The 22,934-nt window shown below is 40.9% G+C and overlaps 1 protein-coding gene across 1 annotated transcript in view; it reads left to right on the forward strand.

The window, feature by feature from the left end:
* Positions 1 to 22,934, forward strand: part of plch1 (phospholipase C, eta 1) — a 314,659-nt gene that overhangs the window by 205,181 nt on the left and 86,544 nt on the right. Inside the window, exons 3-5 of the mRNA XM_028794504.2 lie at positions 2,017 to 2,163; positions 12,614 to 12,857; positions 15,465 to 15,594. Of these exons, the coding sequence (XP_028650337.1) occupies positions 2,017 to 2,163; positions 12,614 to 12,857; positions 15,465 to 15,594 (521 nt within the window). The remainder of the gene's footprint in view (positions 1 to 2,016; positions 2,164 to 12,613; positions 12,858 to 15,464; positions 15,595 to 22,934) is intronic.

Consider the following 22,934-nt stretch of genomic DNA (forward strand, 5'->3'; position numbering starts at 1 on the left):
AGTTCATTGCATCCTCATTATTCATATATTTATACCATATCTGAGTACATAATATTTAATACATGGAATACATTTGATATTTGGATCTTCAGAGTTTCATTGACTGACAATATATTTGCAATTTTGGAGAAGCTTTGCCTCCAATATACCATCCATCCATCCATTTTCCAACCTGCTGAATCCGAACACAGGGTCACGGGGGTGTGCTGGAGCCAATCCCAGCCAACACAGGGCACAAGGCAGGAACCAATCCCGGGCAGGGTGCCAACCCACCGCAGGACACACACAAACACACCCACACACCAAGCACACACTAGGGCCAATTTAGAATCGCCAATCCACCTAACCAGCATGTCTTTGGACTGTGGGAGGAAACCGGAGTGCCCGGAGGAAACCCACGCAGACACAGGGAGAACATGCAAACTCCACGCAGGGAGGACCCGGGAAGCGAACCCAGGTCCCCAGGTCTCCCAACTGCGAGGCAGCAGCGCTACCCACTGCGCCACCATGCCGCCCTCCAATATACCCTTTCATCAAAACATTTTTTACTACATGCGCATTAGAACTTTGATCAAAGAAACCTGGTCAACATTCATAATTTTTTCTCAATATCTACTGTAGAAATTATGTTTTTAACACAGTATACTTTTAGATAATCAAAAACAACGTTATGAGCAAGACCTTTCCAGTGGATTTTCAGAAAATAAATGGAAATCACATATATCTGAGCAAGACTTGGTCTAACATATTTCAGTGTACATTGCTCTATTCTCTGCTGATTCTGCCCATCCAGAATATATGAAGACCTTAATTGAGATCAATGCTGCTCTGTGGCTTTTTTTGGGAATATCCCCTGGATAGACCTTACTGGAATAAAATCTTTGCTTATTTATCAGAAAGTCATGGGTTCATAATAAAACTAAATCCGCTAACAACTCTATTTTGGGTAACACTCGGTGGAACATAACTGGGTAATGAACAATCTATTGTGATAACTTGCACTAAACTGCTAGTGTGCCACCTAATGTAGATTAAATGGACGAATCCTAACCCACTAACCATAATCTAATGTTACTCTTCTTTATTTAAAAGTTAAAAAAAAAAAATAATTCAATTTATGAGGAAGAGTTCTTGTAGGCAGTGGTTAATGGTGTCCTTGATTAATTGAGCTTGCTGATCCATTGCTAACCTGTAAGTGATTACTTCATGTTAAATCGTTTTCTTTCCACTCTTTCTGGGTGAACGGGCAAGGGGATTATCTGGTCTGATTGGAATAAGACATAGTACTCTATATCTACTTAACTTGAAATTTTGTTCATTGTAATGAAATCCTCTATTCATGTCATGATATATAATGTAGTTTAAGGATAGGTCAGATCAACGTTGTAGCATTTTTATTTTTCAGTGTACGTGTTACGTTTTCTCCTCTGCTATTGGCATGCACAGACTGTGTATCTACACCTAAATTATTGTCAGAAAAAAGAACTAGGTATCCTGGAAGGCAAATAACATGCTGGAATCAGAAACCAGACTCTAAAAAGCCTAGTGAACCAGTTTTTAGGAGGAAGAAGAAACAATCAAACTGTGAAAAATCTAGAAGAGTTTCTGAAGCCACACTAATGAGAATTGAGTAGTAACCAAAACCAACATGAAGTCATGTAACAAAGTTTTGATTATCTCAGTGACTAACATAGCAAGAATACAGTTCTGTCTTCTTAAGTAGTTGATTAGTGATAATGGCACGCATTGAGCCTATGACGCATATGAATGCATTTGGCCTAACAACAATAAAATAATAACAAGGAAAACTAATTCATGATTGGTTCATTCATGATCATAATTGATGGTGAAAAGGTATCATAATATGAAATAAAAGCAAAACCTAAGTATTAATAAATAATCGTGTGGAATATGCACAGATGATATGGTCTAGAACAGCTATTTGCTGTTATTCTGCTCTGAAGAATTTGTATAATCTCTTAACCTTTATGTTTTTTTTTTTGCTTTTGTCCACAGTTGAAAGATGTATGAGTGTTATGCAGTCTGGAACCCAAATGGTCAAACTGAAGAATGGATCTAAGGGTTTGGTCCGCCTGTTTTATTTGGATGAACATCGAACTTGCATCCGATGGAGGCCATCTAGAAAAAGCGAGAAAGCCAAAAGTAAGTGTTTTTGTAAGACTTACAGACCAACTTAAATCTCCCATTTCTTCCCCCACCATTCACCCACACACAGACTCTAGTCCTGAGACTCAATTTCTCATTTTACATTAGTTCAATGTACATTATACCAGTGTATAAAGAAAGCAGCTGCTGCTTTTGCCTGCCAATGAGATGTGACTGTGTATTTGTTATGAAACATCTGCTGACATTAATTGGCTTAGACCAACTTTGACAGCCCTCACATAATCTGTTCTCAAGGATAAAAATGCCAAAGGATGTATTTTGCTTGGCAGCCTATGTGTTTCTTTGTGCTGATCTTTGTCAAATGATCATCATTAGCAATGTAAATCATTTGGATTGTTAATATACAGTATATACTCTGATGCTTAGTAGGTTGCCCTGTATCCTGTCATTATTTTACACTTGAAGGGATGAATTAAGGCAGCTCTGACCTGCTTTGTACATCTCTGGGCCTTACTGGTATCAGTTAATTAAACCATAACCTTGAGATCTATTTAACTAAAATTAAGTTTCATAATCTCAAAGAATTTTGTGGAAAATCCACCATGTAATAAATTTTAAAAAAGATTGAATTTAATGTTTCCAGGGAAGCATATGTGTGTGCTTGCAAATGAGTAGATTGTAAAATAGAGCAAATAAAACTCAAGTAGAAGCATAATGTAATGGGGCTTAGAAATATGAAATGAACATGTGAAAAAATCAAAAATCCATAAGTGGTTTTCTCTTTTTAAAATTGATCCATATTGCAGATAACATATTGCAGACAAGCATATAAATTTATTTGAGTGTGAGTGTGCTTTTATGTGTTGTTCCTGGGCAAACTCCTTATCATTTAGGTAAGATAATAGAATTAATGTGTTTTTTTTTCTGCATTTTTGTGTTTCAAAATTATATTCACATTTGCTCATTATTTTGAATTTTCATCATGAAGGATAAGAGAAAAATAATCTATATATTGTGGCAGGAGGCTGGGGGCTAGACCCAGCAGGGATGCCTGGAATGACCGGGAGGTGGTCTATATGTCCCCCGGACCACGAGGGGGAAACTGCCCTGGAGAATGAGTGGACCACGGAGACAGAGCAAGGAGGCTCAAACCCATTGGGGCCCGTGGCCACCGCCAGGGAGCGTCCCGAGCATCATAGAGCCCGGGAGATCTGCACTTTCACCACACCTGAGAAGGTGAAAGAATGACCTTCCAGGGACGCCCGGAGTGCTTCCGGGTGCTCTTGCGGCACACCGCTGGAAGGACATCAACGAGCACCTGGAGTACATCCGGGTGACTATAAAAGAGGCTGCCTTCCTACAGTCGGGGAGCGAGAGTCAGGTGCTGGAGGAGGACAAAGCTCCAGTGATAGGAAGAAAGGTGGCCCACAGACAATTAAAGGCCCATTGAAGGGCCCATTGCGGTGGGTTGGTGCTGGAAGCACAGTGTGTGTGCGGGACTTGTGTCTTGTGGGACTTTGTTTTGAGTAAACGTGTGTGTTTTAAGAACTGCCGGAGTCCGTATGGTTTTGTTCGGGCTGAACTTCTCACAATATATAGAAGTCAATGTATGTGTGTATGTATGCATATTGCAGCATCACTTCAGAACAGCTGGAACGATTTTCATGAAACTTGGTACACATGTTTCTCATTGGTCAACCGAAAATACTGTAGGGTGAAATCAACCCTAACCCCACCACCTTCTGGGTAGGGTGGAGGGTGATCTTGCGGTCTTGTATACATGTTATCATCCAGTTGACACTCAGAACAACCACCAGAGGGCAAACTGAAGATGATTGCCAGCATTCTTTATGTTTGAGCACCACCGCGCCCCTGTTACTTTTGAAATTAGATAGAGTTGGCTGGTTCCGAGCGTCAACTGGATGATAACATACATACAAGACTGCAAGACAAGCACATTAGTGAGTCTTCATTGTTTGTTAATATTTTTTTATTTTTAAAGGTGTTTTTTTTAATTATATTTTTTCAAACAATTATTTTAGCAAGCTAAGAATAAAAAGCAAAAAATGAGCTCCCCATGGTAACATAGTAGATGGCATTGCTGCTGTAAGTGGCATGAGTCTTGATTTTAGGCCATGTCTTCTCTGTGAGGCTAGTATGGTCTATCTGCTGTTAAAATGTCTTAGAACTTTGAATTGGCCTGTTGAGTTAGTCTGCTCTTTAGCTGACAATTTTCCTGTTCTGGATTTAGTTCATCTTTTTAACCACAGATTATAACTCCATGTTACTTATGGCAGAAAACATGGATTTAAATACTGAATGGTCCATACAATACTTCCATGTAAATTTCACATTAAATGATTTCCTGCGGTATCACAATCAGAAAATTTTACTGTAGAATAGAACTAATTGTATTGCACAATAATATAGAATCAAGTACATTAACTTATATAATATTTAATATGTAAAATAAATGCAGCATAAAATGAACAGCAAATTGAACATCTATCCATCCATCCATCCATCCATTTTCCAAATGAAAAATTTAAGATGTTCACATGGCGGCACGGTGGTGCAGTGGTAGCACTGCTGCCTCGCAGTTAGGAAACCCGGGTTCGCTTCCTGGGTCCTCCCTGCGTGGAGTTTGCGTGTTCTCCCTGTGTCTGCGTGGGTTTCCTCCGGGTGCTCTGGTTTCCTCCCACAGTCCAAAGACATGCAGGTTAAGTAGATTGGTGATCCTAAAATTGTCCCTAGTGTGTGCTTGGTGTGTGTGTGTGTGTGCTGCGGTGGGTTGGTGCCCTGCCTGGATTGGTTCCTGCCTTGCATCCTGTGTTGGCTGAGATTGGCTCCAGCAGCCCCCATGACCCTGTGTTCAGATTCAGCAGGTTGGAAAATGGATGGATGGGGTTTTTGGAGGATGTCAAAATATTGTTAAGGATATCCTTTTCATAGTTTCAAGGACTCAGACAGCATTTCTGCAATATATAAAATTATTTTACAGTCCCTCCCTTTCAAAGATCCAAGAGGACAATGGGAAAAAGATCTTTCACTCAACATATCAGAAAAGGCGTGGAATGTAGCAATGCAGAGAATTCACTCGAGCTCCATATGCACGAAGCATACAATTATTCAACTCAAAATTATATATCGAGCGCATCTGTCTCGCTTGAAATTGTCCAAAATGTTTCCGGGGCAAGATCCAACCTGCGAACGATGCAATCAAGTTCCAGCCTCACTGGGTTACATGTTTTGGGCCTGCACCAAATTAACATCATTCTGGACCAAAATTTTCAAATGCCTTTCAGACAGCCTTGGTGTCCCAATCCCTCCTAATCCATTAACAACTATGTTTGGTGTACTTCCAGATGGGCTTAAAGTGGAGAAGGACAAACAAACTGTGATTGCCTTTACTACACTGTTGGCACGCAGACTTACTTTGCTAAACTGGAAGAATCCTAACTCTCCTCTTTTAAGTCAGTGGGTAACTGATGTTTTATATTATTTGAAATTGGAAAAAATCAAATTCTCAGTCAGAGGATCTGTGCAGAACTTTTTCAAAACCTGGCAGGATCTAATCAATAATATTTTAGAATAAGCTCTTAAAGCACTGAGGAAGTAACTCTCTTCCCATTTCTTTTTCTTCTCCATTTATCTTCATCTGCCTATTAAACTCATCAATTTATGTATTTTTACAAGCTTTAAGTTTTACTCCGTTGGCCATGCTCTCTTTCTCAGGGGTGGGGGTTGATTTGTTTTTTATCCTATTTTTTGTAAAAATTGATTTATTTGTATGGAATGATTACAATAAAATCAATAATATTATTAAAGAAAAAAAAACAAACAAAAAAAAGGATATCCTTTGATGGGATTGTGCAATGGCAGGTCCTTGGCTTAACAATCAATAAATAAATAATTGAATGGCCAGCTCGATCTCCAAGGGTGTGCATACTTGCACAGCTGCAGGAGGTTGGTGAGGTAATTTGGGCGAGATGCACCTACAAATGAGGATGCAGTCTGTCTCATTTGCTTCGACTTTCTGTAGTGCGATTGAGGCACTGTGCCCACAGAGGCATATAAGGGAGAGCCAGCATGAGGAAAAAGGAACAAGGTGGAAAGGAAAAAAAGTAAGAAAAAAAAACAGAAGTTAAAAGAAAGGAGGCAGGGGAAGCTGGTGCATATTGATGAGAGAGAGAAAGAAGGCAGGCAGCTGGGTGGAATTCCCTTGGAGAGCGTACAGGCGACACAGGGCTGAAGGAGGTCACTCCGGTTGAGCGATCTGGGAGCTGGTGAGTGATGTGCTGCTCAGTTTGAGCGACTCGCCACATAAGGCCAGAGAGAGGCAGTGCGGCTGCAGGGGAATTATAAGACATCCTGCGGAGGAGGTGTGGACCGCAAGAGTGTAAGCCTGGCAGTGGGAGTTTGAGATTTGGTGTAGTGCCTTGGTAGAGCCACAGAAGGCTGCAGAGGTCCAAACCTAAGAGGAGATGCAGAAAGTGGGCTGAACTGCTGGTTAGTCACCTTCTCAGCTGCAATGACCCACTTGGGGTTAGCTGGGGAGACATATGTTTGCAAAGGGATGCACCGGGCACTTGATTTAATAGGGCAGATTTTAACCGCATTTTAATGGATTATTTATTTGTTTTTTAACCTCCACTTGCACCATATTTGATGGATTATTTATTTATTATTTGGACATTGATGGTTTTGTGTTATTAAAAGCAGTGACACTGTTTTTCACCTACCCCTTGATATGTATGTGTGTTTGTCCTCATCCGCAAGACTCATCCCTTGGGTACTTTATTGGCGGTAGTGGGGTCAAGAAGTTCTCTAGAGCAGGGGTGCCCAATATGTTGATCGCGATCAACCGGTAGATTGGAAAGGTAGTGCAGATAGACCGCATTGCATTTAAAAAAAATTTTTTTTAAATGTTAGTCTATCCTATTTCCTCCCTATGGCATTTGCCACTTGATTGACATACAGGGCGGCCAGTCTGAGATCTCTTTTCTTCTAACACACTGGTCATCCCGCATGCACGATCAAACGCGCAAGCTACTGCAAAACTCCGGCTATCTAAGTGATCTAGTTAGCCTTCCAGTTTATATCGACTAAAGAAGGGATTTAAAAAAAAATTTGTTGTTTTTTCGGGCTTATGGGCTGGATGTGGAATTGGAAGAGGATGTTTTTCTCTCTCAATGTTGATCTGTCAATCTATCATTGCTATTCCAAAGAAGGAAAATGTGGAAAGGCACTTTCGAACTGTTCATAAAAACTACGAAACTGACTTCCTTCCGAAAAGCGATCTGAGAAAAAGAAAGGAGAGGGAACTAAAATTGCAGTTAATCGGACAGCCGTCATTTTTCACTCGGCTGAATTCAAAATCAAAGGCAGACACAACAAAGCATCGTTCCGGGTGAGTCACTCGATCATTAAGCATAAGAAGTCCTTCCAAGAAGGAGACATGATAAAAGAGGCCTTTGTTGAGGCAGATGGCTATGGAGAAATTCCTGCTGAGATTTCGAGACCCCTGGCCGGAGAAAAGGAAGTTTTTCCTTGTCATTAAACAAGCAGAACACAAGCAACTTAATAATGATCAATGGCTGCTACACTTGGTATTTTTTTCCAATCTGACCAACATGTTGAATGAGCTTAATTTACAGCTGCAAGGAAAAGACAAAACCATGGTCAATATGATTAGCTCAGTTAATGCTTTCAAAGAAAAAATGCAACATCTGTCCTCAAAGCTGCAGCGCCTTGATTTGGGGAACATCCAAAACCTCGCGTCAGAGCTGGAGACTCAATGGAAGGCGTGTGTGCAACTTGACAGCATACGCTACACAGAGCAGATTAAAAATTGTCTGTCAGACTTTGACAGACGGTTTCAAGACTCAGGTTCACTTGAGCCAATCGCTACATTTACATGCTATCCATTTAGGGAAGATGTTGAAGGTGATTCAACCACATCAAAAATTGCAACACTGTTTCACCTAAAACTCCTCTACAGTGGAGGATGAGATTTTGACACTACAGGATGACCTTCAGCTGAAGTATGGGGCTCATGGACAGTTTTGGAACTTACTCACTGAGGAAAAGTACCCAAACACAAGGAACTGTGCTGCCTCCTTGACTGCATTATTTGGCTCTACTTATTTATGGGAGTCAGCCTTTTCCCACATGAAGATTATTAAATCCAAATACTGTAGTGACCATAAATGTATTGAATTGTTATTGTGCCATAAGGGTTATTCAGTTATGCAAGGTACGGCAACATATATTTTATGTATAAAGTATGCTCAGTATATATATAGCATTTTTAATGTAGGTAGATCATTTCGACCTGGTCATTTTAAAAGTAGCTTGCAAGCCAAAAAAGTGTGGGACACCTGCTCTAGAGCAACTGGGAGTGTGGAGCCAGGAGCAGAAGAAAGACATGTAAATGTGTATTTAAATAAAGTCTGTATCTCAAAAGCTATTCATGCACAAGTTTGGCAAATCAGTATGCCTGGCCCCATGGTAAAATGGAGCAGACTGCAACAATCCTGATTAAACAATTTCCTCAGCAGTTATCATTGAACATAGGTCAAACTACATTTGAAGGACGTTGGGATAAGTACTGGGCCACACTGAACCAAAAACAATAGACCTGTGAACCTGTAACACGACAAACAAAATACAATTTGCTTAAAGAAGATAGGTACATTTTTTGGAGGTTATTATTGTATACAGATCTTGCTGTTCACGGTGGATATCTCAAAAAAAGCAGTGTGTTCCAAAATTCTGTTTCTGTGCTAGGATTTAGTCGTCCAGTAATTTGACAATGCAAAAGTGAATTTCAACTTTACACACCTACACACAAGCAGACAGACACCATGCTAAAATCAGCTTTTCTTACCATTTCGAACATCGTAGAAGCAGAATCTGAACTTAACTCAATAGGAATTTTTTCACCCTATCACTAAATTTCTATTTATATGGAAGTAAAACTGAACTGAAATCACCACTTCCAACGTAAAAGTTTACAATGTTTTAGCTTATGTATTTACCTTTACATGTACTGGGCTATTTGACAAATGTTCTTTTCCTAATGTATTACGATAGGAAATAAAGTGAAAAAGTGACAGCCAAGAAAACTTGAACTATTTATATTCTATATTACTGTATTTCTTAAATATTTCAGTGGCCATTATAAAGTTAAATTGCTTACAAAGGCACTAATCGGTAATTTTCTTCCATCAATTTTTATATCTGCTTTTTCCCTGTTCATAGCTTTTGAGGCCGTTACTCAGTTTGATTGCTCATTTATTGCACCCTCATGTTTATATGGGTTTCCTCTATCAAATCTTTTTTTTTTTCATTCTGGATGTATTTCTTAAACAATTATGGGTCATTAAAAGTCAATTATAGTTTGATGTTTGGCTACCTAATGGGAGGGCAATTATGGATTTTCCTTTTTTGTCGTCTTGTTTTAATATAATGTATTGGAATGTTAAAGTGGAAGATTTTTATTTGCTCTCCTTTGCAAACTATTTAATAGAAAATGTATCAGTTTGTGTTTGCAGAACGCATTACTTTATATAAATTCAATCTTAGTCAATCATATTCTTTTTGTGTTTACAGGGATCTTCTCTGGGGATTCCCGTTTTTTCTTAGGTTAAAAGAATTGTGGGTATGCATAAATTTAGTGGTGTGCATCCGTGTGCTTCATAGGACAGACGCTCCTTGAATAGACTCCAGGGGCCTCATGTATAACGGCTTGCATAGAACTCACACTATAACATGGCGTAAGCACAAAAGCGGGAATGTGCGTACGCACAGAAAAATTCAGATGCAGGAATCTGTGCGTACACAAACTTTCACGTTCTTCCGCTACATAAATCCCAATCAGCGTGAAAAGTAACGCACATGCAAACACCTTCTGTCCCGCCCCAACTCCTCCCAGAATTATGCCTCTTTGAATATGCAAATCAATATAAATCACCCTTAAGCTCAACCTTCTGTGAAAAGACAATGGGAAAAGCACAGGGGAAAATATAAGAATTTCAGTGAATACCAAGTGGAGGCAAGGAAAAACGTACTATTTGTTGGTTTAAACAGTGGTATAATCAACAAAAGGAAGTTGATTGAGTGACATAGTGTCGGAGAAACTTGAAAGCTCAAGTTCACAAAGTTGCCACAGTGCCCGAAATAAAAAAGTTGTCACATATCAAAGTCGGCATGAAAAGGCGACTCGTAACCCACCGTCTGAGTGTCATATGAAAGCTTATTTTGGTACAGAGAAAAAAAAATAGACACACAGTGGGGGAAAAAAGCACGAAATGTCAACTTTAATCTCGAAATTTCCACTTTAATCACGTAGTTTATTTTGTCATTAAAGTAGAATATCATAAACTTCATATTAAAATAGTTTATTTTATTGTTTCTCAAATCCCATCGTAACTAAAGTAGCACGTTAAATGCTTTGTTCTGTGTTTGATCTTCTATGTGCTCTATGTGTGTGAATCACTACGTGCTTCCGTTCTTTCTCTTTCTCCAACAGGACACAGAATCCATTACATTTGTGATATTACAGCTCTCCGAATAATTAAAATACTGAGATGTATACGTGATATCTTTTTCATGATGATAGGAATGAAAGCATGTTATTAAACATGGGAACACGGTGGCGCAGTCCTTGCTCATATCTCACGCAAGATGCTTGCTGCGCCATGTGTGACCTTCAATGAAATAATTTATTACAGAAGTACTGTCTCTTTCAAACGTACTAACCTCCAATTCCTGTCCTTACTTTTCTTTCTCCAAATACCCAATCGCCACACAATCAGCTCTGTAATAGACGTGAAGCCATCTGTAAGCATAGAACGCCGATTCTTCAAAACGTTTAAGGAACATTGAAATATCTTCGTAGTACATGTTTAATTATTCTATCCGTCTATCCTTCCAGTGTCACGTCAGCACCAGCAATAACACAGCGCAAGGCAGGAGCTATCGGTGAACTAGCTAGCGCTGCGGCACAGTGTCCACACATGTTTAATTATTAACGATACAGATTATTTAAATGAAGTTAAAGTTTTATCTGTATACTATAATCAACATATTTTGCTGCATTTCATCTTAAAAATGATATCGTCATCATACGCGCTTTATAAAGTGGTGCAGGTTGTGCAATTTTATAACTGTAGTGCAAGTTTACAGTGGGGCAATTGTACTTATAAGTACAAACAGTTCTACAAGGAGCACTTGATGGACTGATTGAGTGCGTTTATAGTTCTTGGGATGAAACTGTTTCTGAACCGCGAGTTCTGTACAGGAAAGGCTTTGAACTGTTTTGCCGTGGCTGAGGCAGCGTGCTTGATACAGTATACCGATAATTCTCTTTCTGATCAGCTGCTGCTGTGATTCCCCACTCAGATACAGTGATATAAATACACTGAGTGGTGCAGTGAGAGTAATATGGAAAAAGATGATCTGCTGTGGCAACCCTTAACGGGAGCAGCTGAAAGAAGAAGAAGATGCAGTGAGAGTAACAACGCTAAAGCAGTTATGGTGTTTGGAATACTATGGCTATTCCCTGGACCATTATATTGCTACAGGTTAATTACAATCAGATGCATTACACTAATAAACAATATGCAGTTAATTTCAGTGTATTTATAAAACTGCGTCAGGAATGTGGGTCTAAGAAAGAAAGGGTAACTACACAGGAACAGTAGCACTGCTTTGACGCTGGGTGCCGCCAGTCTGCAAAACTGAGCAGAGAAATTGCGTACGCCAGGGTATGAGGTACTGTGGAAATGTGCGTGGCTTCACGCCAAGTTTAGGTTTTATACATCGCGATTTGACCGTGGAAACGTTCATACGCAAGATTTCTGTGCGTATGCACCATTTATACATGAGGCCTCAGCTCTCCACAACTTTGAAAGAGAAATTGTAGGTTTAAAAAATGGATGGAAGGTATAGTGGCACAGAGGCAGGCAGCTGTTTGGTCAGTGTTCATTTGCAGGCTGGAATCGCTTCAGGGTTTAGATATTTTCTTCTGTTTGCACGTTTTCTTCCTAATTCACAGAGTTGGTTGTAACTTACCTGGGCATAAGTGTAGGTGCCTGGTAATGAATGATTTCTTTCTTAAATGAATTGCTGGTGGGGAATACTTTTAAATGCCTGCAATTCCGATATGCAAGTTTACATAGTTTTTGAGGTGAACAATAATATTACAAAGCAATATGATTTGCAATATACAGAGAGAAAAAAAAACTGTCTTTAAAATAAATTTCACTGAAAGTTAATTTTTTAGGAGAAATCTAAAAGGCTTTGACATAAATCTTTTCAACAGCAGAGCATTATATGGTTGACTTGCTCCTACAAATCATCAGAGGCTGCAGGTGGCACTAATTTTTCTTCAGAAAAAAATGCATGTGGTTCAGTGTCATCATTTTCTTTCAGAAGCAACTCAGAATAACATTCCATCTTCTTCATTTTTCTTCCCTTTCAGTTATTATTGATTCCCTCTACAAGGTCACAGAAGGACAACGATCTGAAATTTTCCATCGCCATGCTGATGGTAACTTTGACCCCAGCTGCTGTTTTACTATCTACCATGGCAATCACATGGAGTCCCTTGATTTAGTGACGACCAACCCAGAGGAGGCTCGTACATGGATAACTGGCCTCAAGTACTTGATGGCTGGGATAAGTGATGAAGATTCATTGGCGAAAAGACAGAGGACACACGATCAATATCTTTTTTTCATTGATATTCATCTTCTGTTGTGTTCTTTCTGTTTGTGATTGAACTTGGCTTGATTTTCTTTTTGTTTTCAAGGTAAATTATCCCCCAGGGTACTAACAATTGTGGTAAATTTGGTAATTTCACATGGAGTACACATTTTTAACCTGACTGACATTCTTTTGTAGCATTCTCAATGATTTGAGGACATTATGCCTATGTTGTATTTCATTTTATGCTCACTACTTTTATCTTACTAAAATGTTATTAGTGTTTGATGATGAGAAGGAGAAAAAAGTAGGAACATCTGTTCTTTTAGGACAAGACAATATGCCATTATTTAGAACGGCGATAAGTTAAAAATATATAAACAGCCCTACAAATTGTGGGAGTACATATAGTACCTCCTTTTTTTAATGTAGTGTAATACAAAATCACAAAGAAATTTTTCCTGATTGTTTCATTAAGAAAAAAAAGTGTCAAATTGTCTGAAGTGAAACTGTCAACCACTGACACACTATGTAAGGGAAAGGAATTAAATTTAGACGCACAAAATCAAATCATACATCTGTTACGGTGATTGGTGCAGAAGAAGCCATGTCGCTAGCTGTCAGACAAATTGCACTGCATTAGAGATTTTCATGAAATGTCTTAATGTAAGAGGCCTTCTAACTATGATTAATTATTATTATAACTCCAAATGATTAAAACCATGTTTCTAAACATTCAGCTTACTGTTCACCACTGGGAATTATCCTGGTAGACCCAATGGTTACTCCCTGAGGATGATATTTTTGCTTATTATTTATTAAGTAAAAAATAACATTTTCTGGCTTCTTTACATTACCACAAACTCATAACAATATGTAAAAAGATGATCACAAATGCAAAATAATAAGGGTTTGCTAAATACCAAGACAAAAACGCAAAAGTGAATTAGAAAGCTGAAGTAGGGATCAGGCAACAAAGGAAAGCAAAAAATGAACTATCATTACATTGTGCAAGAGTAGCGCAGACATTTTGTTAATATTGGTTACAAATTATTATGCAATTCTTTTAGGACAGTCATACAATAGCTATTTGCTACACTTCTCATTCTTCAAAATAATCTCTGTCAACTTCACCAGACTTCCAGCAACAAAAAACAAGCACATGTGCCTTACTTCTCGTAATCTGAACCAACACCCAGCCTGCAGTTGACACTTCTCTTCTTCAGTATGCTTGTAATACTCCCAATCGTTTTCCCGCAGATGACATCACTGAGAGATCCAAATAGGTGGACATACATTTTTAACTCCTGTGGGTATTCATTATTGATTACTCTTCCACCACGACTGTTCATTTCTTAAAAAGCACATTGCCACACATGCTGGTTTGAAGGCCAGCTGCGGAATATTGCACAGCCCTGTGGTAGCTATAAGGACATTTCAGACTAACCACAAAACAGGTTGTTTCCTGTTAATTTTGACTTGCTCGTAAGTAGGGAAAGACAATATGAATGTTTGATATGCATTCATAGGAGGACGGCTTGGTTGATGTGATTTATTTCTCTGTGCTCACCATTCAAAGTAATGCAACGCCTTAAAAATGAATAATGAAAACATACAGTACTTCCTTTGTAAGTAGCTGATCTCAGAAACACATTTAGACTTTATTTTGCTGTTTGAATTAATTTGTCCGGATAAGCCAAAAGTATCCAACAGCAGAGAGGTGCTCTCAGGTCCATCAAATCATCACCCCTTTTGAAACACTTCATCCTGTCAGCTACTGAAATTCTCATAGGTGAAAAGACAAAAAGCAGCAATGGAGGATTGAGGGCAGCGTCTGAAGGTAAGCATTCTGTTCTCTTTAGGATGATGTGCTTGTCAGGGCAGAATTCAAGCTTGTATTTGGCTGAATTGTGAAATAATTTATTGGCATGCAGTAATTAAATATAGACTGCCAATGGTCAAATAAAATGAAGGTTCAAACAAGTTTAAAAGGAGAACAATCCAAATAAGACTGGAGCCTTTCATTTTCAGGAGCATATCATTTATATGTTTTCACAAATGTTTTTCCTCTGTTCAGGAAAATCATTACACCAGTCCCTCCAATTTAAAGTTGAATGTCGCCTGGCGGGATGCAACAATTGGTACCTCATCCTGTGGTAATTTAGACATCTTTCACAAAATCCTGGAGTTGCCTCTAACCGCTCTTGTTTTCTCTATACCCTCATTCTCAGATTTCTCTTCTAGAAAAATCCCTTCATTTACTGTTTCCTACACTGTGTTGTGGCCCACTTAGTGTGGATACCAGTAGCCATCCTTACCTAGAATAGCAATGCACTATTCTGCAACTGCTGTAGACTGGCATTAAGATTGCACTTTTTGTGAGACTGGATTTTTTTCGGGCTTCATAGTGAAACTCCTTTTTCTAGTCTCTCCCTCTTTGTGATGCACTGATATACTGCACAGCTTGTCTTTATGAAGCCATGCTGACCTTCATGGCACTCTGTGTGAATAAATGAATGGATGACTTAATGGAAAAAGAAATATATGGGTGTTTCTGTGATGTATATATATTTAGGTGTTGTGTTGATGTAATGAACAACAGTTTTCCTTAATGCATAACTTGTTACATGGATGAAACAAACATTCGAAGAAGCTGACAAGAATGGTGATGGTCTGTTGAATATTGAAGAGATCTACCAGTTACTGCACAAGATGAATGTTAATCTTCCACGGAGAAAAGTTAAACAAATGTTTCAGGTCAGTAAATTTAGATCTAGAAGTTGAAAGTAATGATTACAGTTGAAATTCACAGAGACAAAAGATTTTTGTTGTTGTTATGCGCTTATTTTGGATGAACTCTGTACATGTGACAACACTTCTACTATGATTACTATCGCTACTGAGTTACTTGGCTGGATCTCTTGCAATTCATTTACCAATGCGTTGGCAATCAAAGAGGTATCTTACCAGTGCAGTTCATGGTAATCTGTTTTTATCCTCACACCAGTAATGGCGCACTGCACGATAACATGCAGTGAATACACTTGACTTGAGCAGTCATAGTTTTCATCCTCTTTCTCTGTACGTTTAGCATTCGTTTGCTCAGAGGTTGATGCCCTTGCTGCTTCCTGAGCAGCTCTTCTTTTCCCCACCCTAGCAGCCCGCTTCTTCTCTTCTTTCGTCGCCATCTTTTCACATTAAAACTGATTAACTGATTTGTGTTGCAATTACTTAGTATGTTTTCCTTAATTTTTCACATAAGCTGGCACTTAAGTCTTCAATCTGCCTCAAGAATGATTTAAGATATTAAGAGGTAGGGGAAGTGAATGTGAAGGTGGTAGGGATGAGAACGGCGCCCATACGTATGTGCTGCATGGCTGCCCTGCTGCCCGTTTCCGAGCGTTGATTCTACAATAAAATACAATAAAAATAAAAAGAGGAATAACCTTGGAGGTCAATCATCACCCCGAAAGCGGATAGTAGACGTCACCTAGTATATGTGTACCAAATTTCAGTTCAATAGTTCAAATGGTTTGCATGCTACAGGTGATTTAAAATCCTGGACAGACAAACGGACAGCCATGGTAGCGTATTATATAAGAAGATTACAGATTTTCAATCATTTTCTTCTATATATTGGGTTAAAATAAGAATGTTAGCAAAACATGCCAAGGCTGAAAATAAGCATGAAATCCATTTTGCAATTGATCTTCAGTCCATCAATTTTAGTTAGTGTTCTAGTGAGCCAGAACATTGTATTTGTGCTTTATTTGCCATAAAGCAGCTGTACATGTAGCAGTGAGACAGGCTGCATGATCATGATATTAATGAGAAGATGGACGTCTCCTAATAGTTTGGCTGTAACAGGGTAAGATCGAATTCCCTAAAATTTGCTCAGAGAGAATCTTCAAATTTTGATTTCAGTTGCTGTGCACCAAACAGTTTAGGGGTTGGTGGTCATTGCATAACATTTGGGGTGAAAAAAAATATATAAACCTCAGATTTCAGGTTGAAAATTTGCATTCAGTTCTGAAATTCCTTCATTTTGATTATATACTGCACAAATAAAGATTTTGATTACTGTTTATTAAAAACATTTTTTGAACCAAATTATTCTTATTGAAAAAATAATTTAAAATTTTTGATGGATTTTTGCTTCTGAAAGCAAATTATTTGTATACATTGTAAATTACTACTAGTAACTGTGGAAAGCACTAATGTGATGGTTGTATCATGCTCAGCAATTCTGATGTTAGACTAGTACTGAATAGAAATTAGAGAGACAGTGTATGGACTTACTGTACATGTATTTATAAGTTGGCATGGTAGCACAGTGTTTAGTACTGATGTGTCAGCTTTTCCCTTATTTTTCCCTTGTCATTACATTAAATTGTTTTAGACATTTCTGGGTCAACATAAATATCTGCAATATTTTAACTGGAAAAGATAAAACGGTCATGTGAGATTACCCTGCTGTAGTTGATGTGGGCCATAATGTTAGTTGTTGTTATAACTAAGTTGTTCCCTTCTGTAATTTAATTCCCTGGGTATGAAAATGTTTGTTTGCCCTTTTTGTATTCTAAGCATACTGTATGTGTATTGCATCTGACTCCTGTGTAATTCTGTTTTCAGATATTTTAATTTGTATGCAGTATTGATGGTCAAATGTTTTTAGTCATGCCATCTGAGAAATGAGCTCTTTCAGCTAATCATCCTGCCCTTAGTTTAGAGTATATAGCACCATCATAATGGCTCAGATATGCATATCAGAAGCAATGTACGCTGTCTATCTTTTAAAATTTGTATTCTTTTCCTAGTCCAGATGCTTATTTAAGTTCAATTTCTCTCATACATAGTGAAATCCATTTGCGTAGTGAAGTCTCCTATTTCATAAAGGATAACATTATTTGCCCCTTGAAATAAGCTGGTATTGGCTCATGTAGTTAGAAAGAATATAAGATTTCCTTTTCAGGCTCTTTTGCTCTTATGATGGGGGAGCCAGAATAAATTAAATATTGAAGAGCTTTTAATCCTTGTCCAAATTCATTCGGGTGGGACATGAAAGCAAAAGGGAAGCAGAGAGATAAGTGATTTCCACGCTAATGATGCAGTCCACTTGGGGGAACAAAACTGGCAAGTCTATTCTTAGTAGCACAGTTGAACCTCAGTAAGTGTGGAAAGAGAAACTGAACATAATGAAATGTGCGTGAAGTGAATTGACTTGAGATTTTATTTACTTATATTTTCTGAAAGTCTTTTGATCTCATATGGCATTCCTCTTGCCCTATTTACAGAGGAATAGATTGTCCTACTATATGCAGTGACACATGCACACATTGTTTCTAGCAAAATGGCTAATAGATTATCATCTTTAAAAACATTTTTATATTATTGCCCCACTTAAATATAATGTTTGAGTTTGTTATTAATTTGGTGAGATCATTAAATAAGTTCACAGCATCACTGAAACAGTATATTATAACACAACATAACATTTTCAGATCCCCTTAATCCAGATCAGAGTCACAGGAATATGTCCATGCAGCATCAGACACAATAATAATAATAATAATTCTTTGCATTTATATAGCGCTTTTCTCACTACTCAAAGTGATCAGCAATTGCATGTTAAGGGTCTTGCTCAAGGGCCCAACAGAGCAGAGTCCCTATTGGCATTTATGGGATTCAAACCGGCAACCTTCCGATCGCCAGTGCAGATCCCTAGCCTCAGAGCCACCACTCCAGTCACAAAGCATTCAGTCTCGGATGGGCCTGGAATGTGAGAGGAAAAGTGGAACACCCAGAGGAAAACTAACTTACTTATGAGGAGCACGTGGGGGGCCTGAACTGGATTATATGAAAAAACAAAGAAATGTTTTAACATATCATTGCAATATGTGTTTTGTGTTTCTCCTTTTTTTTTTTGGAAAACATTCATAAGGTTAACATAAAAAATGATAAAACAGGACTTAAGCTACAGTGTTGCTGACATGTGGACATACTAACATCTGCAGTATTCCACCTTAGACTGGCATTAAGATTGCCCTTTTTGGGAGATTGGATTTTTCTGGGCCTAAGGACCATAAGATTGAGTCCGTAGTGAAAATCTTTTTTCTTTAGAATGTCTGCAAAAGGCCAAGAATTTCTAGTCAGCCAGTCAGTGAATCAATATAGCTTTATGTCTCGCTCTCTTTCACTATATATCCATTCATCCATTGTCTCCCGCTTATCCGAGGTCGGGTCGCGGGGGCAGCAGCTTGAGCAGAGATGCCCAGACTTCCCTCTCCCCGGCCACTTCTTCTAGCTCTTCCGGGAGAATCCCAAGGCGTTCCCAGGCCAGTCGAGAGACATAGTCCCTCCAGCGTGTCCTGGGTCTTCCCCGGTGCCTCCTCCCGGTTGGACGTGCCCGGAACACCTCACCAGGGAGGCGTCCTGGAGGCATCCTGATCAGATGCCCGAGCCACCTCATCTGACTCCTCTCGATGCGGAGGAGCAGCGGCTCTACTCTGAGCCCCTCCCGGATGACAGAGCTTCTCACCCTATCTTTAAGGGAAAGCCCAGACACCCTGCGGAGGAAACTCATTTCAGCCGCTTGTATTCGCGATCTCGTTCTTTCGGTCACTACCCATAGCTCATGACCATAGGTGAGGGTAGGAACATAGATCGACTGGTAAATTGAGAGCTTCGCCTTGCGGCTCAGCTCCTTTTTCACCACGACAGACCGATGCAATGCCCGCATTACTGCGGATGCCGCACCGATCCGCCTGTCGATCTCACGCTCCATTCTTCCCTCACTCGTGAACAAGACCCCGAGATACTTGAACTCCTCCACTTGGGGCAGGATCTCGCTACCAACCCTGAGAGGGCACTCCACCCTTTTCCGGCTGAGGACCATGGTCTCGGATTTGGAGGTGCTGATTCTCATCCCAGCCGCTTCACACTCGGCTGCGAACCGATCCAGAGAGAGCTGAAGATCACGGCCTGATGAAGCAAACAGGACAACATCATCTGCAAAAAGCAGTGACCCAATCCTGAGCCCACCAAACCGGACCCCCTCAACACCCTGGCTGCGCCTAGAAATTCTGTCCATAAAAGTTATGAACAGAATCGGTGACAAAGGGCAGCCCTGGCGGAGTCCAACTCTCACTGGAAACGGGTTCGACTTACTGCCGGCAATGCGGACCAAGCTCTGGCACCGATCGTACAGGGACTGAACAGCCCTTATCAGGGGGGCCGGAACCCCATACTTTCGGAGTACCCCCCACAGGATTCCCCGAGGGACACGGTCGAATGCCTTTTCTAAGTCCACAAAACACATGTAGACTGGTTGGGCAAACTCCCATGCACCCTCCAGGACCCTGCTAAGGGTATAGAGCTGGTCCACTGTTCCGCGACCAGGACAAAAACCACACTGTTCCTCCTGAATCCGAGGCTCGACTATCCGACGGACCCTCCTCTCCAGGACCCCTGAATAGACTTTTCCAGGGAGGCTGAGGAGTGTGATCCCTCTGTAGTTGGAACACACCCTCCGATCCCCCTTCTTAAAGAGGGGGACCACCACCCCGGTCTGCCAATCCAGAGGCACTGTCCCTGATGTCCATGCGATGTTGCAGAGGCGTGTCAGCCAAGACAGTCCTACAACATCCAGAGCCTTGAGGAACTCCGGGCGTATCTCATCCACCCCCGGGGCCCTGCCACCAAGGAGTTTTTTGACCACCTCGGTGACCTCAGTCCCACAGATGGGGGAGCCCACCTCTGAGTCCCCAGGCTCTGCTTCCTCATTGGAAGGCATGTTAATGGGATTGAGGAGGTCTTCGAAGTATTCCCCCCACCGACCCACAACGTCCCGAGTCGAGGTCAGCAGCGCACCATCCCCACCATATACAGTGTTGACACTGCACTGCTTCCCCTTCCTGAGACGCCGGATGGTGGACCAGAATCTCCTCGAAGCCGTCCGAAAGTCATTCTCCATGGCCTCCCCAAACTCCTCCCACGCCCGAGTTTTTGCCTCAGCAACCACCAAAGCCGCATTCCGCTTGGCCTGCCGGTACCTATCAGCTGCCTCCGGGGTCCCACAGGACAAAAGGGTCCTGTAGGACTCCTTCTTCAGCTTGACGGCATCCTTCATCGCCGGTGTCCACCAGCGGGTTCGGGGATTGCCGCCACGACAGGCACCGACCACCTTACGGCCACAGCTCCGGTCAGCTGCCTCAACAATAGAGGCACGGAACATGGCCCATTCGGACTCAATGTCCCCCACCTCCCTCGGGATGTGGTCGAAGTTCTGCCGGAGGTGGGAGTTGAAGCTACTTCTGACAGGGGGCTCTGCCAGACGTTCCCAGCAGACCCTCACAACACGTTTGGGCCTACCACGCCTGACCGGCATCCTCCCCCACCATCGAAGCCAACTCACCACCTGGTGGTGATCAGTTGACAGCTCCGCCCCTCTCTTCACCCGAGTGTCCAAGACATGTGGCCGCAAGTCCGACGACACGACCACAAAGTCGATCATCGAACTGAGGCCTAGGGTGTCCTGGTGCCAAGTGCACATATGAACACCCCTATGCTTGAACATGGTGTTCGTTATGGACAATCCGTGACGAGCACAGAAGTCCAATAACAAAACACCGCTCGGGTTCAGATCAGGGGGGCCATTCCTCCCAATCACGCCCTTCCAGGTCTCACTGTCATTGCCCACGTGAGCATTGAAGTCTCCCAGCAGAACGAGGGAGTCCCCAGAAGGTATGCCCTCTAGCACCCCCTCCAGGGACTCCAAAAAGGGTGGGTACTCCGAACTGCTGTTCGGTGCATACGCACAAACAACAGTTAGGACCCGTCCCCCCACCCGAAGGCGAAGGGAGGCTACCCTCTCGTCCACCGGGGTAAACCCCAATGTACAGGCTCCAAGTTGGGGGGCAATAAGTATACCCACACCTGCTCGGCGCCTCTCACCGGGGGCAACTCCAGAGTGGTAGAGAGTCCAGCCCCTCTCAAGGAGATTGGTTCCAGAGTCCAAGCTGTGCGTCGAGGTGAGTCCGACTATATCTAGCCGGAACCTCTCAACTTCGCGCACTAGCTCAGGCTCCTTCGCCTTCAGAGAGGTGACATTCCACGTCCCAAGAGCCAGTTTCTGTAGCCGAGGATCGGACCGCCAAGGTCCCCGCCTTCGGCCACCACCCAACTCACACTGCACCCGACCTCCTTGGCCCCTCCCATAGGTGGTGAGCCCATGGGAAGGGGGACCCACGTTGCCTCTTCGGGCTGTGCCCGGCCGAGCCCCATGGGTGCAGGCCCGGCCACCAGGCGCTCGCCATCGAGCCCCACCTCCAGGCCTGGCTCCAGAGTGGGGCCCCGGTGACCCGCGTCCGAGCAAGGGAAAACGCCGTCCAAAATTGTTTTTCTTCATAGGAGGTTTGGTTAATATATGTGTATATAATATGTCTCTCTCTCTCACTATATATATAGTATACATATACTGTATATGTGTGTGTGTGTGTGTATATATATGTATATATATAATATACCGATATATATATGTATATATCGATATATATCTATATCTATATTAATTAGCTGGTATTATTTTTCTTTTATTCTACATTCAGAAAAGCACAGCAGCATGATTTTTACATTTATAAGACATTTAGAAATATTTCCGCTTTTGCTATAGATTTAAATGCTTAACTCTCTTTTGTTGATTTCATTATATTTTGCCCTTTCTCTGTGCACTTTTCCCCCTTCGTTGTATCCTATTAATGACAATTGAAAATGATCAGATCAGACACCCAGGCAAACAACACTGAATAATCAAAGGCTGCAACTACTTTAGCATCACATCCACTAATTAGTAAATAATGTATAAATTAAACAATTATAAAACATGGAAAAGTAGAATGAAAATTAAGATGAAAATATTCTAAACAAAAAAAATACATTATTCCCATATAACAGCTTGGTACATTTTAATATATATATATATTTTTTTACCAAACTTAGTTTTCTTATTTCTATATTGTTCCCAAAACACACTTGGAAACTTGGGAAATAGCAGTTCACTTAACTAGCCCAGGTGTTCATATAAAAGCATAAGCTGGTTG

This window comes from Erpetoichthys calabaricus, chromosome 2 (assembly GCF_900747795.2).
Source record: "Erpetoichthys calabaricus chromosome 2, fErpCal1.3, whole genome shotgun sequence".
NCBI classification, from domain to species: Eukaryota; Metazoa; Chordata; class Cladistia; order Polypteriformes; family Polypteridae; genus Erpetoichthys; species Erpetoichthys calabaricus.